Below are 25,156 nucleotides of genomic sequence, written 5' to 3' on the forward strand. Positions count from 1 at the left end.
GATATAGCCCGTGGTTCACTCCAGACCTGACTGCCCTTGACCAGCACAAAAACATCCTGTGGCGTACGGCATTAGCATCGAATAGCCCCGCGATATGCAACTCTTCAGGGAAGTTAGGAACCAATATACACAGGCAGTTAAGAAAGCAAAGGCTAGCTTTTTCAAACAGAAATTTTCATCCTGCAGCAAAAACTCCAAAAAGTTCTGGGACACTGTAAAATCCATGGAGAATAAGAGAACCTGCTCCCAGCTGCCCACTGCACTGAGGCTAGGAAACACTGTCACCACCGATAAATCCACAATAATTGAGAATTTCAGAAAGCATTTTTCTACGGCTGGCCATGCTTTCCACCTGGCCACCCCTACCCTGGTCAACAGCCCTGCACCCCCCACAGCAACTTGCCCAAGCCTACCCCCATTTCTCCTTCACCCAAATCGAGATGGCTGATGTTCTGAAAGAGCTGCAAAATCTGGACCCCTACAAATTAGCAGAGAGAGAGGTTAACGGAGTAGTTGAACTCTATGACCAGTGACCATTACAACCAGTAGCTGTAAATGACTATAACCAAACATTATTTTTTTTGTTTTTATTTTAATTTGAATTGAACTTTTATTTAGCTAGGCAAGTCAGTTAAGAAAAAATCTTAAACATGACTGTAACTAAACATTCTAGATTAATGAGGAAATGGCAGTGATTAACAGTAGCCTACATTTACTACTGGTTATACTTTTGATATATAGCGGGGAGCACAAATTGGCGGGAGACTGCACATGGAGAGAGAAGTGCCTAGCGTTTTGTCGCCACACAGTATTTGAAAAAAAAGTGATCTCTGGTTAAAGATCAATATTTAATATCAGTTCAAGTACTTGATTACTCATGCCCATCCCTATTTCGGGGTAACAATTAAGTACCTTACGATAATAGTTTTCCATTCAAATAGCAAATAAAAGCTAGAATTTGCTAGGACTGTCTGGGAGTGGTCTGAGTGGGAAGGTGGAAACAGAAAACTAGCTGTTATTGGCAGAGAGGTTTGGAACTCTCTTTGTTATTAGTCTATTAACCAATTTACCAGCTTGCGATCACACCAGGCAAGCCGAAACTCCTACCCATGCAAACCTGCTGATTAGAAAGTCCTGTGCAGATTGAATTTTCAAACAGCAACTATCAGGATATAATAGTAATAATGATTACATTTTACTTTTTTTTACTTTAACAGTGTTAGTTTCATCAGCTGTTGCACAGTATGATACAAAACACAAAACACAGGAAAAATAATAATTTGGACTGCACTGGCCCTTTAATACAGTTTAAATGTTTTCAAATGAGATGCACTGTAATGAAAGCCACACCCGAAAATGAACACTCGGAATAGTGGTATTATGTCTGATCTCACACACAATGTAAAGTATGTATAGATAGGTGTAATCTAGAGGTAAGCGTATTGATTTTTAATCCGGGGGTATCCTGCTATTGACATACTTATTGAATTATGCAGGAGAACATGACAACAACAGTAATTAGTGAGGCAGTCTAGACAGCACAGGTGAGTGCAGGTAGGGTAGACAGAGGAAGTGTCTGATGGCTGTTTCCCCCCTTTGTGTTAATGTATTCATATATGTAAATATATGTTTTTAATGCAAATGAGGCACATATAATTTTCTTCGTTTTAACACAAAATATAAAAAATAAATACCTGATGCAATACATTTTTTAGATGTGCATTCTAAGAAAGAGAGACAGAGAACAGAGAGATGAAACACACACACACACACACGTCTGAGGATTCAGATGAATCAGATTGGTCTCCCTACTCTCCCTTTAGATGTTGCTGATGTAACCCAGCTGGGTGGTTTGTAAAGTCTTACTGCAGCTGTAGGACCTAACCATTGGAGCGTTGGTGGCCACTTGAAAGCCACAGTAGGAGGCAGACTGTGGATAGTTGTTTCTCATGTCATGGTCATTTCATTCATTATCAGTGCTAATGTGTGTGTGTGTGTGTTTGTGTGTGTTCCTCTTTAGGTGAGGTGGGCGGAACAGCAGGTGTCTAGGCGGAGGAAAAAGAGGGATGTCTACACCGAACCATCCGACCCCAAATTCCCCCAGCAGTGGTACCTGGTGAGCAAGGTAGTTGTAACGCTGGTATAAATAATTTTGGAGACAGGCACAGGAATACACAATAGGGTTTTTTAATACACACAAAACAAACACGTATACAAAAACACTGGGCTGTACCTAAAAGAGTGAGGCTAAACCTCTTTGAACGCCACGGGACGATACCCGTAATACACAATATATATAGCACACAGCATAAAAGCTGCACCAATTTATAGGTACTCACACCACCAACGGACATGGGAACAATAACCGACAAAGACAGAGGGAACAGAGGGCACATATATAACATACTAATCGGGGGAAATGGGAACCAGGTGTGTTTAATCAGACAAGTCAGTCTGGGGTTGATGATAATGAATCCCTTTCAGTGAAGCCTAGAAAGCCGGTGATATAGACCTCCGGAACTGGTAAACAGAATGAGCGTCAGTACCGTGACAGTAGTAGTCAGATCCCCCAGAACACTGTAGCCTCTACTTTACTAAAGCCAGGAGTTTTCCCTTATGCTGAACACATTGTACTATTTGAATTAGAACCTCTTAACACCCCTTTGACATGCCAGTATTTAAAATGTTTAAGACCGTTGATATAGGGATTCTGCCTTTAAAGTGCACTGCCACTTTACTGCTGTTTACCACATTCACATTCTGGACTAGTAACCGGAAGGTTGCAAGTTCAAACCCCCGAGCACACAAGGTACAAATCTGTCGTTCTGCCCTGAACAGGCAGTTAACCCACTGTTCCTAGGCAGTCATTGAAAATAAGAATTTGTTCTTAACTGACTTGCCTAGATAAATAAAGGTAAAATAAAAATTCATACATTTAAAACATAGAGACCTGCTGCCACACAGAAAAGGCAGGATGTAGTAATCGGAGTATTTCTCTTGTTGACATTTATCTGAAAGCTGGATGTGCTGCCTGCTGAGAAAACTCATCATCTGGGTATCTGTCATTTAACTATAAATGTCGTCAATATGTTCTAAAGTGCTCTTCACTTTGTTTACTTCAACTGTCAAGGCCCAAGTTCATTTCCCATGTGTAGTGAATACATGACGGCAACGAATACATGGAAATAATACATTGTCTGCATGTAGCGCTAGAAGGACAGTTTGCCGAAGTTGAGAGCTGATTAACAGGACTGAGACTGTTATTATAGAAAGACATGGATTTTTTAGGGCCGATACCGATTTTTGGGGGGGTCAAGGAGGCCGTGATCACGGATTCTTATGGAACTACTAATTGTAGTCATTTTCCGTGATCGAGAAAAAGTGTTTTTTTATAGCTGTCAGGATGCATCTCTAAATAACTCAGCTGCCAGGAAGAAGATTCGAAACAACTCAATAGGCTTATTCAGCTATCTGTCAAGAAATGGGCGTATGTAACTACTTCTACTCTGCTCCCTTTCACATCTCCTCACGTCTCTCTCCATCGCTCATATCACTTGGTGCTGTTTACTGCTAATTTGAGAATTAGCTCAATGGCAATGAAATTTGCTACCGATCCTAAATGTGCATCATTTCTAAGGAGAACAACTGTAGAAAAAAATATGAAACAACGATGCACGTTCTGTCTGAATGTTTCAAACCTGCCCATAGTTTGAGAAGTGAAAACGCACGCGCACACGCTGATTTATACAGCTTTGTAGGTCCATAAACATGCAGGAAGATTCTTAGGTAGCTAAACCTATTGCCAACCTTTATTTAGGCATTTTGAAACACTTCCTTCTTTCCCTATTACGACAATCATTTAATCCGACTATCAACTGTCAATTTACAGATATGATTGCTGCTGGTCAGATCAGCACACCAGTAAATAGCTAACGTTACACCGTCAGATGGCTCGTTTCCAAAAATGGTGCATGGTCAAAATGATAACCAGCTAACGTTAGCTAGCTATATTGGCTATTCACTCCTATATGATATATTAGCACAATGTTTATCTAGCCAGCTAGCTAGCTAGCATAGTAGCTAATATAGCTAGCTAGCTAACACCACAGAGGAAAGGGTTAGTTATCGTAATCTTTGCAGGGCTCGTGGCTCGGTGGTGAGTGGCAGCGGGAATAGCAGCAGCTTTGCTATGTAGAGGGACTATAAAATGCCAACACCGGCTCGGTATATCGGCTTGGCCGATAATCGGTCGTTCTCTATCTGTTATCAACCAGGTGTCATTCATCAAGATGCTCCTCAGTGTGTCTTCTGTTTGAAAGGATCCAGATCATAGCAAATGAAACATGATGACACCTGTAGGACTGTTGCTTTCAGAAGGAGACTGTGTCCATCCCTCCTTCTCTCCTCAGCTCATAGGCTCAGGGATGTTTTGATTTCTCCTAATCCTCCTCCTCTCTCTCTGCAGTCTGCACCATATGATAGTGTAAATGCATTAATAGCAGCATTGACAGGGCCAGACACAAATCACCTGTGAATGGAAGGCTGTGAAACCACCTCTGTCATTCAGCATTACTGCTCTAATCGGCTGAGGGCTCTAAGCCTGTTCTGCTGTGTGTTTGAGGTTGTTCAACAGTCCCTCTGAAGCCAAACACTGGTGGCTTGTCTGTAATGAGGTTTGCATGGTTTGCATTGGGATGAATGCAGATGTTATAGGGTGATATTGCATACAAGCCTTTTGGACAGTGTATCCAAAGCTTTTCTTTTTCCTGTCTGACAAAACAGAGTTTGCACGTAGTAGCTTCTGCCATAGACAGTTAAACTAATGATTGAAAATAGTTTCCAGGGCCTTCCGAGTGGTGCAGCAGTCTGAAGCACTGCATCGCAGTGCTAGTGGTATCACGACAGACCTGGGTTTGATCCCAGGATGTATCACAACTGGACGTGATAGGGAGTCCCATTGGGCGGTGCACAGGTTAGGGGAGGGTTTGACCGGCGGGGCTTTGCTTGGCTCATTGCGCTCCAGCGACTCCTTGTAGCGCCTGCAGGCTGACCCCGGTCGTCAGTTGAATGGTGTTTCCTCCGACACATTGGTGTGGCTGGCTGGTTAAGGGGGTGGGTGTTAAAAAGCGTGGTTTGGCATGTCATGTTTCGGAGGACGCATGACTCGACCTTTGCCTCCTGAGCCCATTGGGGAGTTGCAGTGATGAGACAAGATTGAAATTGGGGAGAAAAAGGGGGTAAAATACAACAACACCAAAAAAAATATATATATACAGTACCAGTCAAAAGTTTGGACACACCTACACATTCCAGGGCTTTTTTAAATTTTTACATTATATATTATATATATCAAATATATTTATTTTTATAATAATGAAGACTTCAAAAGTATGAAATAACACATATGGAATCATGTAGTAACCAAAAACGTGTTAAATAAATCAAAATATATTTTATATTTGAGTTTCTTCAAAATAGCAACTTTGCACCCTCTTGGCATTCTCTCAAACAGCTTCATGAGGTAGTCACCTGGAATGCATTTCAATTAACAGGTTTCAATGAATCAGTTGTGTTGTGACAAGGTAGGGGTGTTATATAGAAGATAGCCCTATTTGGTAAAAGACCAAGTACGTATTATGGCAACAACAGTTCAAATAAGCAAAGAGAAACGACAGTCCATCATTACTTTGAAGGTCAGTCAATCCTGAACGTGTCAAGGACTTGGAAGGTTTCTTCAAGTGCAGTCACAAAAACCACCAAGCGCTATGATGAAACTGGCTCTCATGAGGACCGCCACATGAAAGGAAGACCCAGAGTTACCTCTGCTGCAGTGGATAAGTTCATTAGAGTTACCAGCCTCAGAAATTGCAGCCCAAATGAGACTGTGTGAATCAGGCCTTCATGGTTGAATTGCTGCAAAGAAACTAGACCAGTGGAAATCTGTCCTTTGGTCTGATGAGTCCAAATTTGAGATGTTTGGTTCCACCCGGTGTTTCTTTGTGAGACGCAGAGTAGGTGAACAGATGATCTCCGTATGTGTAGTTCCCACCGTGAAACACATGGAGGAGGAGGTGTGATGGTGTGGGGGTGCTTTGCTGGTGACACTGTCATTGATTTATTTAGAATTCAAGGCACACTTAACCAGCACATCTACCACAGCATTCTGCAGTGTTACACCATCCCACCTGGTTGGGCTTAGTGGGACTATCTTTTGTTTTTCTACAGAACAATGACTCAACACACCTCCAGGCTGCAGATGCATCAGATGACCTGTCCTCCACAATTACCCGACCTCAACCCAATTGAAATGGATTTGGATGAGTGAAGGAAAAGCATCCAACATGTGCACAGCATATGTGGGAACTCCTTCAAGACTGTTGGAAAAGCATTCCAGGTGAAGCTGGTTGAGAGAATGCCAAGAGTGTGCAAAGCTGTCATCGAGGCAAAGGGTGGCTACTTTGAAGAATCTAAAATCTATTTGGATTTGTTTAACACTTTTTTGGTTACTACATGATTCCATGTGTTATTTCATCGTTTTGATGTCTTCACTATTATTCTACAATGTAGAAAATAGTAAAAAATTAAGAAAAACCCTTGAATGAGTGTCCAAACTTTTGACTGGTACTCTATATATTTTCGAGATTTGCTTCCTCGTAGTCTGTATAACTAAGGCTACATTATACTGTATCCCTATATGATTAGAAAAAGAGTAGCTAACTGCCTTCCTCTGTGTAGTCCCATGGTAATTCTGCCCCATGTGTATAGGAATCGTGTCTGTGTAAGCAGCACAGTGGCTGCCCTGGGGCCAGGGATATTAAGCTCCCTCACTAAAGGCCCTGATGCTGCTCTGGCCCAGCAGGAGGCCTGCCCTGTAGGGAGAGATCAGCAGGGAGCAGGGGGTGGTGGAAGTGGAAGTGGAGGTGGCCTGGAGCTCTAGGGGAATCACATTTTCTCACTCTACCTTTTTCACTCTTTTTCTCTCTCTCTCTCCCTATCTTTTTCCTTCTTTTTTCCTCATTCTATCTACCTCTACATTTCACTCTTTCTCTGTCACTTCCTTCACCTTTTTCCCTCTCTCCCTCTTCCCACATTTATCTGCTCTTTTCCCTCTCTCCCTGCTGGTTAGTGTGGAGCTCTGCTTTATAATTTCCCCTGTGAGCAAGGCGAATGCTCTCACCAGGTTCTCACTTATTCATATTTCCAGCTGCAGGCTTGCTTCCTCTGACAGGGAAATTATGGTTAGCCCCCCATGCTCTGTGGGTTAGCCCCGCTAAAGAGACTTCCCGGTGACACACTGTGTGTGACTTTGCCTGTCTATGTTTGTGTGCGTGCATGCGTGTTTGTGGTTGTGGTTGTGGTTGTGTGTGGAGGGTAGGGGGTTTCAACAGGGTATGAACACGGTCAAACATCTAACACAGCCCCCCAGTGTTACATTAGCAGGGCTAGTCATCTTTCATCTGAGCCACCCTGGTCTCTTTTCATGTGTATTTTTGCTGATGCTCACATTTTTAAATGGTTGCTCTACTTGTCTGAGTAATGTGGCTTGCGTGTGTCAAATGTGACTCATACAAATGTCCTTAAGCATTCTCTCATTTTTGGGGAAGTTTACAGAGGGATGTGCTTTGTGCTATTGTTGTGACTGTATATATAACTGAGAAATAAAGGAAGATTGTCCAAAGGCACTCCAAGTATACTCTTTAAAGAAATCTGTATATTGTATTGGCATTTTCACACACAAAAAAACAACAGATGGCCTTCATCAGGGCTAAACCACGTGAAACTATATGACACTATAATGCTATAACAATGGCTTCATTAAAGCTTGTTCTTCTGTCTCCCTGCCAGTCCAACCCCAGCCAAGCAGACCTGAATGCCAAGGGAGCGTGGTCCCAGGGTTACACTGGGAGAGGTGTTGTGGTCACCATCCTGGATGACGGTATAGAGAAAGACCACCCAGACCTGGCCACCAACTATGTGAGTACATACAAACACAACCTGCTCTGTCTGGATGGATGGAAGAAGAAGTAGCCTTCTTCCCAGCTCCACATTGCTTTCACCTTGCCTGTGTTTTCACATAGTGCAGATGAGATAGAAGAAGAACAGTCATTTCATCTGCATTCTCTGAGACACACAGCTAGGTGAACGCAATGTGAGGATGCCTACTTCAGCCTCAAATTACTTTCCAGGAATTGCTTTAAAGTGCAGCAACAGCTGGAGGAAAAGAGACTCTCAATAAGGCTGTTGAGATGCATTCTGAGAGTTGTCACTCACCATATCCTTATAATTTAGCAGACACTCTGATCCAGAGTGACTTACATGAGCTATTAGGGCTAAGTGCCTTGCTCAAGGGCACATCAACAGATTTTACACCTAGTCGGCTCAGGGATTTGAACCAGTGGCCTTTAGGTTAGTGGCTCAACACTCTTAACCGCTAGGCTACCTGCGGCCTTTACCACCCATTTCATGAAAGGATGTAATTCAGCCATATCCACAGTCTCGAACACCTGTTTCCATCTCTGTTCCCAGGACCCTGAGGCCAGCTATGATGTCAACGATGGAGACTCTGACCCCCAGCCACGCTACACACAGCGCAACGAGAACAGGTCATGTGATATCCTGCTCTGCCCCACACCTCAACTGGATTATACATGCATACATTCATACAGCAAAATGGGCTCTGACAAAGTTTGGTAGATTTGTTCAAGCACATTTTGCAGGTTCACTTGGTTGGGTAATGCTGTCTCTTTAAGTAAAGGCCCTCAAGCAAGACCTTGCTTTTCAGTATGTCTGCCCTCATTTATAAACAGCACTGCTTCTCTGACACAGTGTCATCCATTAATGGTTTGTCAGGAGATTGTTGACTGGTGACTGAATCAGATGAAATACCAATAGTAGTTGTTTATTTGCCCCTGGCTGATACCAGCAAGTCTCTCTCCAGGCTTTTGGGGTTTGAATTTTAAAAAACACTGGTCCAAAAGTAAAAGGGCGGCTTCTAAATTCCTTAAGCACCTTCTCCTCAGCCCCTCTCACCTCACTCGCCCTAACCCGAGCGTGTGGCTGTCTTCTGCTGTGGTTCCATTCCCCTGGATCAGATGGGACACTGCTGCATTCCTCCCGCCTCTGAAACAAACAGCAGGATTTGCTCAATTCTCCCCCTTTGTTTCTGGGATGAATTCCAGTCTTCTTTTGTTTTTTTGGTTGGTTTTTCTCATTTATTTTGTTTCAATGCTTAACAGGATCTTGAACCGAATTCTCACCAAAGCAAGACATGGTTTAAACTTCACCAGACTGTCTTTGAGCTGCCTCTACTGTAGATACTGAAGAGAGATTCACTGCATTTCCCCCTGTGAAATGTAAACAATGGCTTTGCACGTCATATCACCAAATGTTTCCCCTTGAACCCAGACCTTGTTTCCCCTATCTTCTTCTCTTTAAGCTGCCTTTCTACTGTACATATTGAAGCAATTCCCTCCCACTAGAGAGCCAGACACGTGTGTGTGTGTACTGTATATACTGTACATATTGAAGCGATTCCCTCCCGTCTCCTTGGTTTGTATAGTCAAGGCCAAGTGCTTTCACTTTAACCAGGGACCATGTTTCCATGTTTGCCTGGACTGGTACTAACTCTGCCTAAGCCTACCCCTGCCCACTTGTCTGTTTGAGCCAGTCACCACTCAATCCTGATTACTAGGGAACGCAAGACTACTCCTTGGTTGGTTCTGCTTCTTCTAACCAGCTCCACTGCTGCTGCAGCTACTGTTACTGCTGCTGCACAGAACTTCAGAACACACACATGCACACATACACATCGTAACTAAAAAAACAAATGCACACACAGTACAAACACAGTACAATACACACCATGTTTGGCTGGTGCTCTCAAGGCGATTATCCAGGACGGAATCAATTTATGACCAAGAAATGAGAAGAGTGTGTCTCTGTCAATAGCGCTGAGCGCTGTGTGTTTGGAGTGACCTGAGGAAAAATGAAAGCAGATGAGTTCAGTAATTCCCCATAGAGGTGCGCGGCCAGAAGCTGAGTAATGCTCTCCGCCTCCCGACATTGAGATTATATTCATATATTCATATGACTATATTCATGGGCAGAAAAAGGAACAGGAGACTTAAGTTAGAAACTTACGTCCTCTTCCACTGCCAAGGTGGGCTCATTTGTATCGGTGACATTCAAGGCTGGGTTTTGAATTCACATCCATTAAGGAGTTGTTCCGGGTAGATGCTTTGTACTGCGACTTGGTACGACTGTCAGGTATTGTTGGAAGGGTTTTAAGCCAGGCTGGAGCAAGGCTCTTGCCCAAGCAGGTCATTATTTTGTGCTCCATCATCGGAATGTTTGTCCTCTCTCAGTGTTTCTCTCCTGTCCTCCATTACAGTGCAGTCACTATTGTTTATTGGAGATTAGAGAGGGTGAGAAGAGACAGAGATGCTAGGGGTACCAGTGATGAAAGGGCTGTTGTCCACAGCCTTGTAGTTTTTCATCCACCCACCAGACTATCTGTCTCTGGGCTTGGCCTTAATCCTTCTTACTTTCTATCCTATCAATGGTGAGAGTAGAGGCAGAAGAAGAGGTACCAACCAGAGTGCACACATTTTAATTTTAAGTTCTCATTTACAACTGTGACCTGGCCAAGATAAAGCAAAGCAGTGTGACAAAAACAACACAGAGTTACACAAAAACAAACATACAGTCAATAACACAAAAGAAAAGACAAATAGAAAGAATCGTTGTACAGTGTGTGCAAATGTAGAAGAGTAAGGAGGTTGGCAATAAATAGGCCATAGAGGTGAAAATAATTACAACTTATTTTGTAAATTATATTACCGAAGTCAAGGATCGGTAGGATAGTCAGTTTTACGAGGGTATGTTTGGCAGCATGAGTGAAGGATGCTTTGTTGCGAAATAGGAAGCCGATTCTAGATTTAATTTTGGATTGGAGATGCTTAGTCTGAGTCTGGAAGGAGAGTTTACAGTCTAACCAGACACCTAGGTATTTGTAGTTGTCCACATATTCAAGGTCAGAACCATCCAGAGTAGTGATGCTAGTCGGGCGGGAGGGTGTGGGCAGCAATCAGTTGAAGAGCATGCACTTAGTTTTACTAGCATTTAAAAGCAGTTGGAGGCCACGGAAGGAGTGTTGGATGGAGTTGAAGCTCATTTGGAGGTTTGTTAGCACAGTGTCCAAAGAAGTGCCAGATGTATACAGAATGGTGTCGTCTGCGTAGAGGTGGATCAAAGAATCACCCGCAGCAAGAGCGACATCATTGATATATACAGAGAAAAGAGTTTGAGAATTGAGCCCTGTGGCACCACCATAGAGACTGCCAGAGGTCCGGACAACAGGCCCTCCGATTTGACACACTGAACTCTATCTGAGAAGTAGTTGGTGAACCAGGCGAGGCAGTCATTTGAGAAGCCAAGGCTGTTTAGTCTGCCGACCTTGGCCAGGTCGATGAAGACGGCTGCACAGTACTGTCTTTTATCGATGGCGGTTATGATATCGTTTAGGACCTTGAGCGTGGCTGAGGTGCACCCATGACCAGCATGGAAATCAGATTGCATAGTGGAAAAGGTACGGTGGGATTCGAAATGGTCGGTGATCTGTTTCTTAACTTGGTTTCAAAGATTTTAGAAAGGCAGGGCAGGATGGATATAGGTCTGTAACAGTTTGGGTCTAAGGTGTCTCCCCCTTTGAAGGGGATAACCGCAGCAGCTTTCCAATCTTTGGGGATCTCAGACTATATGAAAGAGAGGTTGAATAGGCTAATAATAGGGGTTGCAACAATTTCAGTGGATCATTTTAGAAAGAGATTGATTGTCTAGCCCAGCTGATATGTAAGGATCCAGATTTTGCAGCTCTTTCAGAAATAAAGGAGCAAACTTCACATATCCAGTCTGATCCCTTATGGGTGCACCTTGGTCGGTATGAAGTAGTTCCAGTATACTGTATATTTGGCTCTGAGGAGAAGCAGCTAGCTGCAGCAGTTCTTTTCACATCCAAAGTACTCCACTGTGACAATCACCCACTGGCACAGTGATGTCTGAATGTCCTTGTCCCTTTGTTTCCCGCCCCTGAACAACCTTCACTTAACGTCTGGACACATATTTTCTCCTGCAGGGTTGGAGACAATTATTATGTGATTTGAAGAGGTAGAGCCTGGTGTATAAAATATGTTCTCTTTCACTGCCTCTCTCTCTTTTACATAATTCAATAGAAAGTCTCGCCCCTGACTCCTAACTTCAATGTTTAACACATTAAAAGCGCCCATCTATTCCAAGGCCTGGCTATGTTGTTTACTGTTACGAATCCCTTTTGGCCCGACAGTCTAGGGGGGATGGTAATGAGACCCGTAACATAACTCATGCAATTTATAATAGTGACAAAGTAAAAGTGAGAACGAAATAACCACGACAACTGAAATCTACCGTCAAACTCAGGGTTTATTGTAAAACACACGGTAATGGGGGGAGCAGGAAAAGGGGCTGAGCTGGACCCAAGGAAAGAAATAATAAGTATTCAAAAACACCCCTAAGCTAGACTAGCCTATTTCAACAGCTAACTAACCAACCAAAAATACAGTGGGTGGTCTGCCCAGTTCTAACTAGGGTATTTAACAAAGTTTACCTACGGGTAGTGTATGCCCATGGGCGACTTGTCTTAGTTCCCCCTTTTCCCACCAGCAAACAAACACCATAACCAAAAACAATACAGGTGAGGACAAAGTGATATGGAGGTGCTCAAACAAAAGATAGCTCAATACATAAAGAGAGTCAAACAGAGAGATCTACAGACATGGCATTTACAGAAAGATTGAGCTCTAGAGCAAACAACTGACAGGGTTTTTAAACCAAGGGAAAGGAACTGTGGGTAGGAAACAGGATGAGGTGTGTCTTCTGATTGATGATTGATTGGGGAGTGATGATTTTCACCTGTGAGGGGAGGAGAGAAAAGAAACACAGGATACATACACACACACACACATACACACACACAGGATACCTGTATCCGTAACATTTACCATCTTTCTATCTGTGACTCTGAGACTGTGTGTTTATTTTGCAGACGGCCCAGAGCCTTGAGATGAATCAACAGATGTTAGGAAGTGATGTCTGCAGGCAGGCTCTCTCTCTCTCTCTCTCTCTCTCTCTCTCTCTCTCTCTCTCTCTCTCTCTCTCTCTCTCTCTCTGTCTGTCTGTCTGTCTGTCTGTCTGTCTGTCTGTCTGTCTGTCTGTCTGTCTGTCTGTCTGTCTGTCTGTCTGTCTGTCTGTCTGTCTGTCTGTCTGTCTGTCTGTCTGTCTGTCTGTCTGTCTGTCTGTCTGTCTGTCTGTCTGTCTGTCTGTCTGTCTGTCTGTCTGTCTGTCTGTCTCTCTGTCTGTCTGTCTGTCTGTCTGTCTAAATGCTGCCTGGGCCTGGTCTGTCTGTCTGTCTGTCTGTCTGTCTGTCTGTCTGTCTGTCTCTCTCTGTCTGTCTGTCTGTGTGAATGATTGAAGGCTGCTGTGCTCCTGCTCCAGCCACTTCAATAAGTGATTGAGTACTGTAAACGTCCTGAGCCCCTGAACACCCCTAGCAGATTGGACACCATCACCAATATACAGATACAGATACTGGGCAGGCCTGATGAATGGCAGATTTAAGCAGGTGTGTCTGTGAAGGGTTAGACCTCCCTCAGTGAGACACGACACAGCTTAGGCCAGCTTGCTTTGTTTAGAAGCCTCTTTGTTGGACTGGCTTAATATCACAAGTCTCTTTTAAACCACAGTTGAATGATTCACTTCATTATAGCTAGCTAAAGTGTCTGTCTCATTGGGTTGGCTTGCATCTCTTAAAGCCATTTTCAGAAACCTTATCATTGAGTCAGCTAGTCTTATCTCATGAGCCCGGTTGAGTCACCTGATAAGTGATTCTCATTAGATGTGGCAACCAGAGACGTGTGACCACTGGCCAGGGTAGGTGGGAGGAAAGAAGCAGTAGATTGCGCTCTTCCCAAGGCCTGAGAGAGAGAGCATGGTCCTGATTGGTTGGGCTTAGGAGGAACTCCAGAGTAACCGTTTGAACAGCGGCCCGGCCCATAGCTGCTTCGGGGATCAGTTAAGCCGAGCGGAAAATAACCAAATCCTTTTAACAGGCCCCTTGATCCAGCCACCATCCAGCCCTATTCACTCACATTGCCACAGATACCCCACAGCCAACAGCACCACTACAGCAGGCAGCAGCAGAGCACTGGTCCACCAAGTCAGCCAAGCACGCTGCAATGTCCGTCACACTCCATAATATACATCTGAACATGCACAGTGCATGTTTTGTCTTGGAGTCGAAAATCTAAAATCAGAACATTATTTGCTGGAGAGACGTAATAATAGCCCAAAATGGCTTCATTGCTCCATGCCATTCTTAAGTAAAAGGACAAGGCAACCAATAGGCTGGAAGAGGTTGTATAAGCCTGAAGGGGAGAGAGATAAAAGCATTCCCTAAGAATGGCTTTTGTCAGCTAAGATATAGAGAGCACAGTGACCCTGTAGATAGTGTATAGGTTACCTTTCTTTATCTACCACAGAGTACTGCAGGGGTGGCCTTTCAACAGTCCTCCTGGAGAACTGCTGGGTATACAGGCTTCTGGGTTAACACTGAGGAGTAGAGGCTGCACGATGGAAGCAGTACTTTATAATTGGTCTTTCCACACATTTAACACCAAACAGGGAGTGACTGGGGGACGAAACCCTTTCCTTTCACTGTCTATCTTAGTCTCACACATACTGTAGCAGGTTGCGCAGTTAACCCTAGGCGTTAAGAGTAGAGCACAACTGGTGCTGTTCAGAAGGTATCATTTTCAAGGAACACAGACTCACACCAAATTTTACTTGACAGTCTTGTCTGTTCTATGTTCTCTGTGACACTTAAGCCAGTGCATTTGAGAGAGAGAGAGAGAGAGAGATTATATATTATCTACCTCACTTGCTTTGGCAATGTTAACACGTTTCCCATGCCAATAAAGCCCCTTGAATTGAATTGAGAGAGAGAGAGAGAGATTCCTCTAAAATAATTTCCTGTGATTTTTGTTTTGACAAATTTAGAATCAAGATGTCATCTGGTTGTCAGACCCCCCTCCTTGGCCACTCTCCACACATTAAGCTGTCGTCTGTCTGATCTGAAAGGCATCCAGTCCAATCACACCCTGTAATCACGCGGCAGCTGTGTGTTTGTCTGTGTGTGTGTCTGGTAAACGGCTGTTCTGTGGATGGCTGCCCTCCAGCACCATGTGAAAGTGCCTTGGGGCATAGTGATTTAGTTCCTTCCCACTATGAGTGTAGTGGATAACCTTCCTCCCTGCTTGCACATGTCTGGCCAAATGACAATTGTGCCTAGATACCCTCTGCCACAAATACCATTTTGAGATACTATGGATGAAACAATGATCTCGCCGGTAGCTAGGAATCCATTTTGGGGAAACGCGCCCAGCCTGGCCGATTGCCTCCTGGCCACGGTGCTGCTTGTTGTCTGGGATTGGGCCAGTATAGACCGACTCAGTGAGCAGGGCTGCTATCTGTTCTCTCTCCTGATAGTGATTAAAACATTTAGCATGGTGTGCCTTTAGAATCCCCTTTCTCTTTAAAAGTCCATGTGATGCTCTCATAAAGGAATGTGACACAGGGATTCTGTCTACGGCAGGGTAAATTATGGTTTAAAGGTTCTTATGTTTGTCCAGCAGCCATGGGAAAAACTATGTGTGGGTGGGTGTGCGTGCGTGCACTGTGCTAGGGTGCATGTTTTAAGGCATGTTTAGGATTTAACTTTCACGTTCAGTGTGTGTGCGTGTGCTTGTGTGCGTGCATCAACATGTTCAAGCTTGTTCACAAGTTGACTGTTATGTTCAGACTAATGCTATTCTTAATTGCTTAGATTTAACTTTAATTGCATCGTTGTGTTAAAATATGATGTACAACATGTTAGCATATGCTTTGCAAGGCACCTTGGGCAAAGGACACATCTGTCAGTGAGCAGTCAGTGAGCCCTTGTCATGACAGTGTCATTGCTCATTTATAAATCACTCTAATCCAAAGTGTGAACTTTATGACAGCTCAGGTCAAGTGGTAAACGATGTGTAAACATAATTTCACATCAGATACTCTTGTTTTCTCTACTTACCAATCCTTGGTCACAAGTGCCATTATAGCTGGGTACTTTAATAAAGGAAATCTGTGGAAAATGCTACCAAAGTTCTATCAAAACATCTGTGCTACTTGCGCATCGAAACCTCAGGAACATTGCAACTCCTCCTTCCGGGACACTTCCAATTTTCTCCTCCCCTCCTATAGGCAGAAAAGTAAATGACTCTTCAATGTTGGTCTGACCAATCGGAATCGACCAATCGGAATCTATGCTGGGAAATGTTCTGGGTTGCCTCTGAGAATAGTATTGGCGTATACACTGACTCAGTGACTGAGTTCATCAGGAAGGGCATAGATGATGTTGTTCCCACTAGGACAATTAGAACTTATTCAAACCTAAAACCGTGCATAGAAGGCAGCATTCACAAAACTTAAAGAGCAAACCACCGCATTTAACCATGGCAAGATGACTGGGAACATGGACGTGTAGAACCAGACCAGCTATGCCCTCCGTAAAGCAATCAAAGAGGCAAAACCTCAGTACAGGGACAAAGTAGAGTCGCAATTCAACGGCTTAGACACGAGACATATGTGGCAGGCTCTCCAGACAATCACAGATTATAAAGGGAAAGCCAGCCACGTTGCGGACACCGATGTCTCGCTCCCGGACAAGATAAACACCGCTTTTCTCCCTTCGAAGAAAAGGACTGTCAGCTCTCGTTCTCTGTGGCCAACCTGAGTAAGAAATTTAAGCGTGCTAACCCTCGCAAGGCTACCGGGCCAGACGGTATCCCAAGCTGCATCCTCAGAGCATGTGCAGACCAGCTGGCTGGAGGGTTTACACATATTCAATCTCTTCCTACCCAGTTTGTTGACCCACTTGCTTCAGGATGTCCACCATTGTTCCTGTACCTAAGAAGGTAACTGAACTAAATGACTATCGTAACACTTCTGTCATCATGAAGGGGTTTGAGAGGCTAGTAAAGGATGTGGATGGACGCACCTCCAGCTAGCCGCCACCCTAGACCCACACAACAGTGGTAGGCCTAATTACCAACAATGACGAGACAGGGAGGAGGTGAGGGCCCTGGCGGAGTGGTGCAGGAAAATAACCACTCCTTCAACATCAACAAAACGAAGGAGCTGATTGTGGACTTCAGGAGATAGCAGAGAGAGCTTGCCCCCATCCACATTGACAGGGCCACAGTGGAAAGGGTGAAAAGCTGGAAGTTCCTCTGCGTGCACATCACTGACAAACTGAAAAAGTCCATACACAGACAGTGTGGTGAAGAAGGCGCAACAGTGCCTTTTCAACCTCAGGGAGCTGGAGAAATTTGGTTTGATCCCTAAGACCCTCACAAACTTTTACAGATGCACCCTTGAGAGAATCCTGTCAGGCTGTATTACTGCCTGGTACAGCAATTGCACCGTCCACAACAGCAGGGCCCTCCAGAGGGTGGAGTGGTCAGCCCAACCCATCACCAGGGCAAACTGTCTGCCCTCCAGGACATCTACAGCATCCGGGGTCACAAGAAGGCCAAAAAGATCATCAAGGACCTCAGCCACCCGAGCCATGGCCTGTTCACCCCACTACCATTGAGAAGCATCTAGAAGGCGGAGACAATACAGATGACATTGCTCGTTCTGATATTTTTATTTGGGGGATTTGTGTGTATTGTTTTGTATTGTTAGGTATACTGCACTTTGGAGCGAGAACCATAAACATTTTGCTGCACCTGCGATAACATCAGCAAAATATGTGTATGTGACCAATAAAATGTGATTTAATTTGACTTCTCTTAAGCTATGCGAACCTTTACTCTGTGTCGATTAGTATGAATTGTGAAAGTCTCTTGTGTGGCCTTATATTTTTCCTCTGTATTTGATGGGAGGAAATCACAGCAATCTTCCGCAGATGAAAGTGTTCTAAAAGCTAACATTTTTTTATCCTTAATTTAACAGGGCAAGTCAGTAAAAAACAAATACTTATTTTCAATGACAGCCTACTGGGGAAGAATGACAGATGTTTACCTTGTCAGCTCGGGGATTCAATCCAGCAACCTTTCAGTTACTGGCCCAACGCTCTAACCTATAGGATTCCTGCCACCCCTATACATAATGGGTAAATAGCAGGTGGGTAATGTAATGTATTACAGAGTTGTGCTCCAGTGTAATCAGCTTCTCAGCTGGAGATGGAACACCATCCCTTTGTCCTCTGACTCACCAGCAAGGTGGCGTGGAGACCCAACCTAGGTTCGGGAAAAATACCAGTTAAGACTAGGGCTGTGGCGTTCATAAAATTTCGTTAGCCAGTTATTGTCATGCAAAAGACTGTTGGTCTCACGGTGATTGACCGTTAACTTCTTATGACTGGGGGCAGTATTGAGTAGCTTGGATGAATAAGGTGCCCAGAGGTGCCCAGAGTAAACTGCCTGCTACTCAGTCCCAGAAGCTAAGATATGCATATCATTAGTATATTTGGATAGAAAACACTCTGAAGTTTCTAAAACTGTTTGAATGATGTCTGTGAGTTTAACATAACTCAAATGGCAGGCAAAAACCTGAGAAAAAATCCAACCAGGAAGTGGGAAATCTGAGGTTTGTAGGTTTTCAACTCATTGCCTATTGCGGATACAGTGGAATATTGGTCATATTGCATTTCCTAAGGCTTCCACTAGATGTCAACAGTCTTTAGAACCTTGTCTGATGCTTCTACTGTGAAGTTGGGCCGAATGAGAGGGGAATGAGTCAGAGGTCTGCCAGAGAGCCACGAGCTGGCCATGCTCGTTCACGTGAGAGCGAGCTCTGTTCCATTGCATTTCTACAGACAAAGGAATTCGCCTGTTGGAACATTATTGAAGATTTATGTTAAAAACATCATAAAGATTGATTCTATACATCGTTTGACATGTTTCTACGGACTGTAACGGAACTTTTTGACTTTTCGTCTGCTCCTAGTGATCGCGCGTCATGAATTTGGATTTGTGAACTGAATGCGCTAACAAAAGGAGGTATTTGGACATAAATGATGGACATTATCGAACAAAACAAACATTTCTTGTGGAACTGGGAGTGCATTCTGATGAAGAACATCAAAGGTAAGTGAATATTTATAATGCTATTTCTGACTTCTGTTGACTACACAACATGGCGGATATCTGTTTGGGTTGTTTTGGCCTCTGAGCGCCGTACTCAGATTATAGCATGGTGTTTGTTTTTTATCTGACACAGCGGTTGCATTAAGGAGAAGTGTATCTATAATTCCGTGCATAATAGTTGTCTTTTATCAAAGTTTATGATCAGTAATTCTGTAAATTAATGTGGCTCTCTGTAAAATCACCGGATGTTTGGGAACTAAAATTTTGGGATATAAATATGAACTTTATCAAACAAAACATACATGTATTGTGTAACATGAAGTCCTATGAGTGTCATCTGATGAAGATCATCAAAGGTTAGTGATTCATTTTAACTGTATTTCTGCTTTTTGTGACTCCTCTCTTTGGCTGGAAAAATGGGTGTGTTTTTCTGTGACTTGGCTCTGACCTAACATAATCGTTTGGTTTGCTTTCACTGTAAAGCCTTTTTGAAATCGGACACTGTGGTGGGATTAACAAGAAGTGTATCTTTAAAATGGTGTAAAATACGTGTATGTTTGAGAAATTTTAATTATGGGATTTCTGTTGTTTTGAATTTGGCGCCTTTCACTTTCACTGGCTATTGTCCTATCGATCCCGTTAGCCGGATCTCAGCCCAAAGAGGTTTTTTAACTAACCTAACCACTTTTGGCATCTCCAGGCCTCCACGCATACAAGCCTCTTACAAGCAGCTGATGTGGACCTTTGGAACATCTACCTTTAAAAAAGTATTGGAAATCAATTGAATATACACCATCACAATAAATCCATTCTTTATTTTAAGCATGCCTAAAGAAATATTATGATATGAAGAAAGTGTATCTGGCTATACTTCATTCCATAGGCTGTAGGCTTGTTCATTTAGCTGACAAGATATGCTTATATGTCCCGTGCCATTATTATGTATTATATGATTCTATAGAAAGAAGAATATAATTGAACTAGAAAGACTCAGAAAAAGAGGGAAACGAAGCGGTCTTCTGGTCAGACTCCGGAGACGGGCACATCGTGCACCACTCCCTAGCATTCTTCACGCCAATGTCCAGTCTCTTGACAACAAGGTTGATGAAATCCGAGCAAGGGTAGCATTCCAGAGGGACATCAGAGACTGCAACGTTCTCTGCTTCACGGAAACATGGCTAACTGGAGAGACGCAATCCTCATCGGTGCAGCCAGCGGGTTTCTCCACGCATTCTCGGACAGAAACGAACATCTTTCTGGTAAGAAGAGGGGCGGGGCGTATGCCTTATGACTAACGTGACATGGTGTGATGACAGAAACATACAGGAACTCAAATCCTTCTGTTCACCTGATTTAGAATTCCTCACAATCAAATGTAGACCGCATTATCTACCAAGAGAATTCTCTTCGATTATAATCACAGCCGTATAAATCCCCCAAGCAGAACATCGATGGCTCTGAACGAACTTTATTTAACTCTCTGCAAACTGGAAATCGATTTATCCGGAGGCTGCATTCATTGTAGCTGGGGATTTTAACAAGGCTAATCTGAAAACAAGACTCCCTAAATTTTATCAGCATATCGATTAAGCAACCAGGGGTGGAAAGACCCTGGATCATTGTTACCTAACTTCCGCGACGCATATAAGGCCCTGCCCCGCCCCCTTTCGGAAAAGCTGACCACGACTCCATTTTGTTGATCCCTGCCTACAGACAGAAACTAAAACAAGAAGCTCCCACGCTGAGGTCTGTCCAACGCTGGTCTGACCAAGCTGACTCCACACTCCAAGACTGCTTCCATCACGTGGACTGGGAGATGTAACCCAATGGCATCAGACAACAACATTGACGAATACGCTGATTCGGTGTTGATTTCATTAGAACGTATTTTGAAGATGTTGTTCCCATAGCAACGATTAAAACATTCCCTAACCAGAAACCTTGGATTGATGGCAGCATTCGTGTGAAACTGAAGGCACGAACCACTGCTTTTAATCAGGGCAAGGTGTCTTAACATGGCTGAATACAAACAGTGCAGCTATTCCCTCCGCAAGGCTATCAAACAAGCTAAGCGCCAGTACAGAGACAAAGTAGAATCTCAATTCAACGGCTCAGACACAAGAGGCATGTGGCAGGGTCTACAGTCAATCACGGACTACAGGAAGAAACCCAGCCCAGTCACGGACCAGGATGTCTTGCTCCCAGGCAGACTAAATAACTTTTTTGCCCGCTTTGAGGACAATACAGTGCCACTGACACGGCCTGCAACGAAAACATGCGGCCTCTCCTTCACTGCAGCCGAAGTGAGTAAGACATTTAAACGTGTTAAATCGCAAGGCTGCAGGCCCAGACGGCATCCCCAGCCGCGCCCTCAGAGCATGCAGAAGACCAGCTGGCCGGTGTGTTTACGGACATATTCAATCAATCCCTATACCAGTCTGCTGTTTTACATGCTTCAAGAGGGCCACCATTGTTCCTGTTCCCAAGAAAGCTAAGGTAACTGAGCTAAACGACTACCGCCCCGTAGCACTCACATCCGTCATCATGAAGTGCTTTGAGAGACTAGTCAAGGACCATATCACCTCCACCCTACCTGACACCCTAGACCCACTCCAATTTGCTTACCGCCCAAATAGGTCCACAGACGATGCAATCTCAACCACACTGCACACTGTTTTACCCATCTGGACAAGAGGAATACCTATGTGAGAATGCTGTTCATCGACTACAGCTCGGCATTCAACACCATAGTACCCTCCAAGGTCATCAAGCTCGAGACCCTGGGTCTAATTGCCCTGTGCAACTGGGTTCTGGACTTCCTGACGGGCCGCCCCCAGGTGGTGAGGGTAGGCAACAACATCTCCTCCCATTGATCCTCAACACTGGGGCCCCACAATGAATAAAAATTGAATATTGAGCCAAATTCTCCTGTACTCCCTGTTCACCCACGACTGCGTGGCCACGCACGCCTCCAACTCAATCATCAAGTTTGCGGACGACACAACAGTGGTAGGCTTGATTACCAACAACGACGAGACGGCCTACAGGGAGGAGGTGAGGGCCCTCGGAGTGTGGTGTCAGGAAAATAACCTCACACTCAACGTCAACAAAACTAAGGAGATGATTGTGGACTTCAGGAAACAGCAGAGGGAACACCCCCATCCACATCGATGGAACAGTAGTGGAGAGGGTAGCAAGTTTTAAGTTCCTCGGCATACACATCACAGACAAACTGAATTGGTCCACTCACACAGACAGCATCGTGAGGATGGCAAATGCAGCGCCTCTTCAACCTCAGGAGGCTGAAGAAATTCGGCTTGTCACCAAAAGCACTCACAAACTTCTACAGATGCATGTTAAATCGAGAGCATCCTGGCGGGCTGTATCACCGCCTGGTATGGCAACTGCACCGCCCTCAACCGTAAGGCTCTCCAGAGGGTAGTGAGGTCTGCACAACGCATCACCAGGGGCAAACTACCTGCCCTCCAGGACACCTACACCACCCGATGCTACAGGAAGGCCATAAAGATCATCAAGGACATCAACCACCCGAGCCACTGCCTGTTCACCCCGCTGTCATCCAGAAGGCGAGGTCAGTACAGGTGCATCAAAGCTGGGACCGAGAGACTGAAAAACAGCTTCTATCTCAAGGCCATCAGACTGGCCATCAAACAGCCACCACTAACATTGAGTGGCTACTGCCAACACACTGTCAATGACACTGACTCTACTCCAGCCACTTTAATAATGGGAATTGATGGGAAATGATGTAAATATATCACTAGCCACTTTAAACAATGCTACCTTATATAATGTTACTTACCCTACATTATTCATCTCATATGCATACGTAGATACTGTACTCTATATCATCGACTGCATCCTTATGTAATACATGTATCACTAGCCACTTTAACTATGCCACTTGGTTTACATACTCATCTCATATGTATATACTGTACTCGATATCATCTACTGTATCTTGCCTATGCTGCTCTGTACCATCACTCATTCATATATCCTTATGTATATATTCTTTATCCCCTTACACTGTGTATAAGACAGTAGGTTTTTTTTTGAATTATTAGTTAGATTACTTGTTCGTTATTACTGCATTGTCGGAACTAGAAGCACAAGCATTTCGCTACACTCGCATTAACATCTGCTAACCATGTGTATGTGACAAATAAAATTTGATTTGATTTGATTTGGCCCAACGCTCTTAATAGCGGAGCATGTGCATAATTTGATCAGCTGAGAAATAAATATAGAATGAGCTGGGATCCTCCTCTTTTTAGTGGCAACCATCAAAACTTTGCTCTCACATGGGGTTGCATATAGAAATGTCTGGGCTTATATGAATGCCTATTTCACTCCATGCATCAACCACTGTTTGAGGAGCATGCAGCATGAATGAACCAACAGATCACCTAGGCCTATGCGTTCTGTCCCGGACTCATGGATATGAAGTTTGGAGTGTGGAAAAAGGTAACCAGTCCACCCAGTATGCATACTAATACATTCCACACTCAAAGACGATTATTAGAATTTGTTTCATTTTAGAGTATAGGCTAGACCAATTAAATTACCAAAGACATCTTAAGTAATATGTGGTGTATTGTATAACGGCACAATTATTATTTTAATTCAATTTGTTTTCTGGCTTGGGCTCATATAGGCCTATGCATACTAACTAATATGGTATGGGTTTTTTTAAATAATGGCTGTCCGTTTCATTGTGTTAGGCTTTGAAACAACATCCACAATGACCATGTCTTGTTTCCACTCAGTTTAAACTTTTTTTTTGTTCAAATTGATTGATCACAGTGAGGTGAGCACAACATTGTTTTGATAATAAGTGTTTGATGCGATTTTCAATTGGATTTGCATTGATATCAGAGTTAGAGGGACAATAGAGCCCTGAGTATCACGCCATTAGCAACCTGATGGTCTTTAGCGAGTTGGGTATGAGAAGAGATTATGTGACTCAACAGATACAAGGAATTTTACTACGGACATGACTTGTGACTGCCGGTGTGGCGGTAATATGATCACCGCAACAGCCCCAGTTAAGACAACATAATAATTCCACGCTGAGCGTTCGATAAAAAAAAAAACACGTTAATTTGACCAGCACTGTTGCTGATTCTACAGGATTAGTATTGAAAACGTGACTAGCGGTCGGGAGAACAAGTAATAAAAGGGCTGTAGATAATTTAGAAAACATTTAAATTAATATAGTAACAGTAAAACAGTTGTTTGCTGGGTAGTTAGCTGAAATTCACTACGATTGGGTTGATGGCAAACTATCTGTACTGCTACCATTCACTCCCAGTCATTTTTGCTCCAGCTCTAGTCCAATGAATTTGTTTATTTTCTAACTCTTCTGCATGGAATTATTAGTTGTCTTAACCTTTGTTATCTTCAACCTAGGACCCAACCAGGAAGTGTGGAATTACTGGATCCTCCAACAATAATAAGTGTTTTTATAATTAGCCCCAGCACTGTTTCCTATTATGTGGATGGACAACGTCCAGGGAAAGGCATGAAAGTGTGTGAGCCTCCTAATCAGATAGCTGCACTGTAATCAGGAAGAGATCTTAATGTCTGATGTAATGACCTATGTGAAATGCCAACGCTTGCTCTGTTCCCTCAGATTGCATTCTGATCCCATTGCACCAGGTCCTGAAACAAGGGCAGGCTGCAGAAGAATACAGACATTTTAATGATCACACAGTAATGATCTCGTCTTTCAGCTGACTGACTTTTGCCCTGAGGGACTAAAGTCATTAAAAGTTAGACTAGGTTTTTATTATCAACGTCTTGTATGGAGAGGGGTAGGTACTAGGTAGTTGCTAAAGGGCAATTCCACGTTAACAATTCCACGTTACACTTCGACTCAACATTTTTCACTTTAAAATATATGCCAAACAAAA

The 25,156-nt window shown here is 43.7% G+C and overlaps 1 protein-coding gene across 2 annotated transcripts in view; it reads left to right on the forward strand.

Moving 5' to 3' along the window:
• The window catches only part of furinb (furin (paired basic amino acid cleaving enzyme) b), a 180,206-nt gene that overhangs the window by 103,963 nt on the left and 51,087 nt on the right, over positions 1-25,156 (forward strand). Inside the window, exons 4-6 of one of the 2 annotated variants that reach the window (XM_024379709.2) lie at positions 2,021-2,125; positions 7,846-7,974; positions 8,527-8,603. In XM_024379709.2, coding sequence (XP_024235477.1) covers positions 2,021-2,125; positions 7,846-7,974; positions 8,527-8,603 — 311 coding nt within the window. The remainder of the gene's footprint in view (positions 1-2,020; positions 2,126-7,845; positions 7,975-8,526; positions 8,604-25,156) is intronic. The other variant, XM_024379711.2, reaches the window with a different exon arrangement.

Source organism: Oncorhynchus tshawytscha, linkage group LG19, assembly GCF_018296145.1.
Source record: "Oncorhynchus tshawytscha isolate Ot180627B linkage group LG19, Otsh_v2.0, whole genome shotgun sequence".
NCBI lineage: Eukaryota > Metazoa > Chordata > Actinopteri > Salmoniformes > Salmonidae > Oncorhynchus > Oncorhynchus tshawytscha.